This window comes from Diaphorina citri, unplaced genomic scaffold, assembly GCF_000475195.1.
Source record: "Diaphorina citri unplaced genomic scaffold, Diaci psyllid genome assembly version 1.1 scaffold4585, whole genome shotgun sequence".
Classification (NCBI taxonomy): Eukaryota; Metazoa; Arthropoda; class Insecta; order Hemiptera; family Psyllidae; genus Diaphorina; species Diaphorina citri.
Genome location: NW_007381982.1, coordinates 3,361 through 10,030, shown reverse-complemented (window position 1 = coordinate 10,030; position 6,670 = coordinate 3,361). Strand labels below are relative to the sequence as shown.

The window sequence follows — 6,670 nt, the reverse complement described above, 5'->3', positions numbered from 1 at the left end:
TGTTAAGCTAACAGGCTATTAGAGGCTAAAGAGTATTCGGCGACAAGCTACTCGAATTCTCGCTCACCCAGCCTGAGTGTGGCGGAGAAAAGCCAGAAGATCACGATTGCCCAGATGGTCGCCCATCCAAATACCAACCACGAGCAGAGTTGTTTAACATCAGTAATCTACTGCGAACTGATACGTTCCACGTACCATCGCCGCTGATGGCTCCTCTTTGTTCTCTTACCAACTCAAATTTAGCTCCCAGTAATAAGAAAATTTTATTTTATTTTTATTTATTTAGGTATTTATTATTATGTAATATCTTGTTCGGATTTTATTAGATCTACCCAAGTTCTCGCGAAGTTTTCTCGAAAAATAATCACGATCTTGACAATCAAGCATTTGCTTCACCCAATTCGTGCCCATTAAAAACCGGAAAAACGAGAAAATCTACATGATTCTGTCGGTGGTTTGAAAAATTACAATCCGGTGATTTATCATTTTATTTTATCAAAGACAGGTTAATGCTAAATGTTTCGATCGATGTCGACTGAACCGTCCTCACTGCCTTGACAACATAGATTAACCTCGTCGATCGATGTGGACACTTGGGCACAGCTTTTGATAGGTGTGTTGTTAAAATAGAACGAAATAGTCTCTTTACTGGAGCCAGCCTAGTTAGCGTCTGCCTTGTAAGCGCTGAGCCGCGGGTTCGATTTCCGTTCATGTGCAAGTCTATTTATAATATTCGCACCTTAATGTTTGATGTTGGTTCCGCTTGAAGGGATATGGAAACAAAAAGACATGTTTAAGTGACATAAACCTAAGTTTGTGGAAAAAATCCTAGGAATCAAACCAGCAACCCTTACACCGAGACAAGCAATCAGTAATTAAATAATTATTGGTAGACAGCTCTTAGGCAAGACCTCTCTCATCGATTTCGGGACGATAAGACCCTGGCAGTTACAGTTCCCTCTACTATCAAACCTCTTCAAAAAACAAAACAAAAAGTCTCCTTACCCCTGCTGATTCAAACCTATCAGTCTGCTGATTCAAACCTATCAGCCTGCTGATCCAAACCTATCAGCCTGCTGATCCAAACCTATCAGCCTGCTGATCCAAACCTATCAGCCTGCTGATCCAAACTTACCAGCCTGCTGATTCAAACTTACCAGACCGATCATTGTGACGTACTCCGAGTTATGAGACGAGCCGAGCTCAATCAGCATAATAGCAACGTGAGTCAGATAGACTCCATAACAGAGACGACTTAGCGGAGCAAACAATCGACACCCCAGGAAACTGCTGATGACGCCTGGAAAATAAAGAGTAGGTAATAGGTAACAAAGGTTGAGTGCGAAGGGCATCCGCTCGTAAAATTTGTAGCCAAAACTAAATGTCAGCCCAAAGCAATATGAACTAATTTACTAGTATTAAAGATTGTGTAAATTATGTTGAAATCCCGGCAAAACGCCAAAACGCGCCATGCCCCTCTTTCGGATTTAGACATATGTACATATTTCATGTCAGTTGTGACCATGAGTTTCCATTCATTGATGGATTAGAATGGAAGGTGGGAGAATATAGTGGAAAATAGAATATAATGTAACTTTCATTAAGCTTGCTTCATAGGAGCACATAAAACGACAAGAGTTCGAAGTGATACTTCAAACTTCAAACATAACGTGTAGCTTCAAATCTCGAGTCACGTGACCAATGCAGAAAAATTTTTGGGGGATCTCACTACTTTTTGTACCTCCTAAGTCCTAAGATAAGGAGATCTTTTTACCGCAGAGAGGTAGGTATCTTTAGGGGATTTCACAACTTTTTCTACCTCCCCAGATGAGCAGCACTCACCATATCCTCCTGCGTTGTGAACCACAATGAAGTTACACATGGCCACTGCCCATACCAATCGATGTAGAGGGGCATACAGGACATGTTCCCAAACGTTGTACTGATGGCCGGACGACACGAATAACATGGGCACAATGAACATGATGTGAGTGCCAATGACGGCCGCAGAAAACATGAAGATCTTGACGGCCTGGAGGAAAAAAAACACACACACAAATTTAATAGCTGAAAACGGAGAGTTTTTGCACTGCTAACTTACGTGACGAAAATTGAAACGTAAGACGTAATCAAAAACGCGTTTCTGCACATGCGCACAAACGAGTTTTCGTCGAATAACATTAAAGAGTCCAGTTTTTTTGGTTTTTTGGCTTTATGGTTTTTAGGACAAAATTTGCACCACCATTTTCGTGTTCCTGGTAAAAAGACTTTTAATTTGAAATATAGGTCGACTAGGTTTGGATAAGTCCTTCTATGGGGACAGACAGAGTGACAGACAGACGACACCGAAGCGAATACAATAGTCCGTCCCTTATACCTTTTTATTACTATTGACAGACAGACAGACAGACAGACGACACCGAAGCGAATACAATAGTCCGTCCCTTATACCTTTTTATTACTATTGTAATAATAAAGGAAGGACGGACTAAAAAGACATGTTTAGGTGACGTAAGTTTGTGGAAGAAAATGTGAGGAATCAAAACCAACAACCCTTACACCGAGACAAGCAATCAGTAATTAAATAATTATTGGTAGACAGCTCTTGTGAAACGTCAGAATGAGACGAGACCTTGTCTTGTCTTAGACAAGACCTAGCCTTTGGCTCAATTTTTGTCTCGTTTTTCAAAACAATAGAGAGAAAAAACTTTCGTCTACATCACGAAAATAGGGGCCTCGGGAAAACTTTCCGTTGATAAGTAGGTAAATACGTACCCAAGTAAATAAGTAAGTTTCTCACCTCACTATTCGATCTAAGACGACCAGGACAAAGTCCACATTTTTGGAGCGGTTGAAATGCTGAACCAGTTGGTGGGCGCTGAGAAAGCCGCTGATGACAAAGAATGTATCGACCAGGAGCGACCCATTGAGGAAGTAAAAGTAAGCGATGTTTACAGTGTCCTGAAAAACAGAAAATATTAAAAGAGAATTACCTATATTAATCAAAATTAAAAATAGGTAGGTACCTAATTACCTAATAATCAATTACAATCAAACGGTAGGTATTCAATTATACACAGGACATTGAATGAACCCCGAAATCTACAGCAGTCTGTGTTATCCCAAACGGTTATCTATCCACACACCAACCACTCACAACATTGCTTTTTACCTACCTACTAATTAATTACAATCAAAAGGTAGGTAAGTAGGTATTCTTCCCAGGTCCTCAATTATACACAGGACATTGAATGAATCCCGAAATCTACAGCAGTCTGTGTTATCCCAAACGGTTATCCATCCACATACCAACCACTCACAACGTTGCTTCAAGTGATCCATTGGAACCAGTGCATTCAACATGTTACTGTCAGTGGTTACTGGACAATTTACCTTTTATGTGTTGCACATTGCATATCTAAATGAATTACCAGGCTGACACACAATTTAATCCCCAACTTCTACCGATAAACGAATACCGTACCTTTATGACAGGGAAAGAATGTTCCCGAAATGTGTTTGAAGGGGGAGGAACCCCTCTCGGTCCCTCTTATCCCCTCTTTATGACTCCCTAGGGACGACCTTAACTTAATAAGAAGGATATTGAATCCCCATATGGAAGGATGTAAATTTTATGGAGCAATAGGGAAAGAGGAAGATCATAAAGAGTAGGGGTTCTTAACCTTCTTGAGTGGTGGACTTCTCATTAAAACCCTAATTATTTGAGGGCCACTTCATACTATTTCGGAGTTGATATTATTTTGGATTTAATATTCATTGAGAAATTGAGAAATCACACTGATTAATATTCATAAGTATGTATGTAGGTAGCGTATTGTAAATTTTATGGAGCAATAGGGAAAGAGGAAGATCATAAAGAGTAGGGGTTCTTAACCTTCTTGAGTGGTGGACTTCTCATTAAAAACCTAATTATTTGAGGACCACTTCATACTATTTCGGAGTTGATATTATTTTGGATTTAAAGAACTTATTGGCATATCAAAATAAGTTCATATTCATAAGTTTATGTAGGTAGGGTATAGTTGTAAATAATATGCCTGCTTTGGCAGCTCCCAAAGTGATTCTTCAAGAAGCATATAAAGCTGTGTCCACACAGTGTCGACGCCATCGATCGATCAATCGACGAGGTGTAGAGGTGAATCTATGTTGTCGAGGCAGTGTACGATTTCAGTCGACAGTGATCGAGTCGATCGACGCGACGGCGTAAACTATGTCTGGACACACCTTAACTCTTGTGAATCTCCGGACAAATAAGGCTTTCTAAACAAAACAATAAGACCTTAACATATGGCTGAGTTCCGGCCTACTTTTACTTGTTTTGGGGACCAATTGTTAAGAACCCCTGAGAGCCAAATTACGACTATAAAATCTAAACGGCTGTGGTTAGCGATAGCGGCCATATGCTGCTAACTTAATAGAACTTATATGTATTTTCCTTCGCTATCCACTACTATCTAGCTCCTATCTTCCGTTTATATCTAGTCTACTTGTATCTATCTAGCTAGGAAGCTCAATGGAGTGTGTTATTGGCCCTTTATTTTTCATTCATTTGGGTACCTGCTAAAATTTCAGGAAAACTAATATTTAGGCGTTGAATGTGAAATTAAATTTGTTATAAAGCCAGCCTAGTTAGCTTAATTGGTAGTGCGTCTGCCTTGTAAGCGCTAGGCCGCGGGTTAGATTCCCGCCCGGGGCGGATTTTATCCTGATGGGAAAAAAAATTGTTATAAAATAGGTACACACCTATACCTACATCATTGTTCATCTTGTAACTTTTTACTTTCGTTATCCTATAACAGGGGTCAGTAGGTAACAAAATCCTATTCAGGTCCGGATGAACATTGAAAAATCTTCGCGGTCCGAAGTCCGGACGGATAAAAAATATTATAGGACCTATAATAAAGGAAATAAATTAATGTAGGTATTTATTCACATCTTAATCTTGAATTTTTTTTTTCTTCTTCTTCTTCTTCTTCTTCTTCATGGATTCGAACCCGAGTACCCGAAGATGACAAGCCAAACACTTTATCTCTTTATCTGTAGGGAGGCTCATCCTCATCTCATCCCCCAGTATCAACTTTAATTACTGCAGTAAACCCATCAGCTTATAATTTGAACTGCCAGCGGCTTATTTGAGAAAAATGAGTTTTTAAACTCTCTGATAAAAAAAGTCTTTCCTCAGAAAGTTTGATGAGAGAAGATGTGGGGTAATTTTCAAAATGTCCTTCTGTTTTATGGGGAGGCTCATCCTCATCTCATCCCCCAGTATCAACTTTAATTACTGCAGTAAACCCATCAGCTTATAATTTGAACTGCCAGCGGCTTTTTTGAGAAAAATGAGTTTTTAAACTCTCTGATAAAAAAAAAAGTCTTTCCTCTGAAAGTTTGATGAGAGAAGATGTGGGATAATTTTCAAAATGTCCTTCTGTTACATCAATTGAGGCTTTTTTCAATGAGATTTATATAAATTAATAATTTTGAAATTAAAAATAACTCATTTAAAGTAAAAGTTTTTCATTCTATTTATTTTCACTTATCAACAATCTCATTTCCGTTGCTAATAGCACATTGGATTGATAACCGAAGGGACTCCGGTTCGATTCCCAGGGACAAATTAAAGAATACTGGATTGTAAGATTGACTTCAATCAAATTAATTCCTTTTTATTCACTTGGTAATTTTTTGTATGAAAAATTCTAAATCGAAGGGAGAGGCCTCCAATACTCACCTACAACTTTTCTTGAAAGTTAGGCTGTAAAATTGCCTTCGTTAGGCCTGCAATTTTCTCCAGCCTTTTTCCAAACTTTTCAAATCAGATTTACGTGAAAGAATCTTCTGTCCTCATGTCCACTAATGGCGAAATGGGAACCCCATGTAAAATGGGACGTCCAATGTAATTAACAAATGATATGATAAAAGATTAGATAGGACCAAACAATACACACGCATGTGTATTTAACGTAGTCACACCAATACAGATCTCTCATACTGACACGGTAGCTTATATTGGTTACACTCTGGAAAACTGTTAGATCACTTCGTTAATGTTGTCAATTTTCAAGGATTGTATTGAAAAAAGCCACAAAAAGTTTTTAAAAATATATTTATGAGAATGAAAATTCATGGAGATTTCAAAATTAAACTTTTATTACCTACATTATTCAAAGGGTTTCTAATTATTGGTAAGTATTCAAATCAAAGATTTGATTTTTCGATTTTACTTTCATGTAATGAATCACATATCTCAACAAAAGGGGCCCCCCTGGGCCCCTGGGCATAATCCAACGTCTGGTGAGAAAAAGAGGTGCTTGTAAACTTGTTGCATATTGCCTTCCTAATATGTAGATACTATACTATGTACCAACATAAAGGTAGGTACATAACTACATATAAACTTATAAAGCATGCATTTCCTTCCTTGTATATGTGTAATGTGTATTTTATAAGCAAAAGCTATTAACACCTATTCTATTCTATTCTATTCTCCACCTATATTCTATTCTATTCTATGACCACCACTGTGAGAAACCAAATAAACTGCACTAATGAACTCGAAAAGCTTCCTGGTACTCTAAGGTAAGAGCAGTGGCATTTGACAGTAATCTAATGTCTAACAGGAAAATGGGGATCCACTTTTATTTACCATCTC

At 38.2% G+C, this 6,670-nt stretch overlaps 1 protein-coding gene and 1 long non-coding RNA gene across 2 annotated transcripts; both read right to left on the bottom strand.

Annotated features, from left to right (window-relative positions):
- Nucleotides 1-1,135: 1,135 nt before the first annotated feature.
- On the bottom strand, nt 1,136-2,036 carry LOC103521135 (the record flags this gene model as incomplete). The annotated part of the gene is made up of 2 exons (XM_008486242.2): nt 1,843-2,036; nt 1,136-1,300 (listed from the first exon to the last, which is right to left on the bottom strand). Coding segments are annotated over exons 1-2 (340 nt in total), but the record flags the coding sequence as incomplete, so codon positions are not given.
- Nucleotides 2,037-2,847: 811 nt separating this feature from the next.
- On the bottom strand, nt 2,848-6,215 carry LOC113472280. Its single transcript, XR_003394666.1, has 2 exons — nt 5,750-6,215; nt 2,848-2,961 (listed from the first exon to the last, which is right to left on the bottom strand). It is a non-coding gene; the product is annotated as an uncharacterized LOC113472280 (long non-coding RNA).
- Nucleotides 6,216-6,670: the final 455 nt, after the last annotated feature.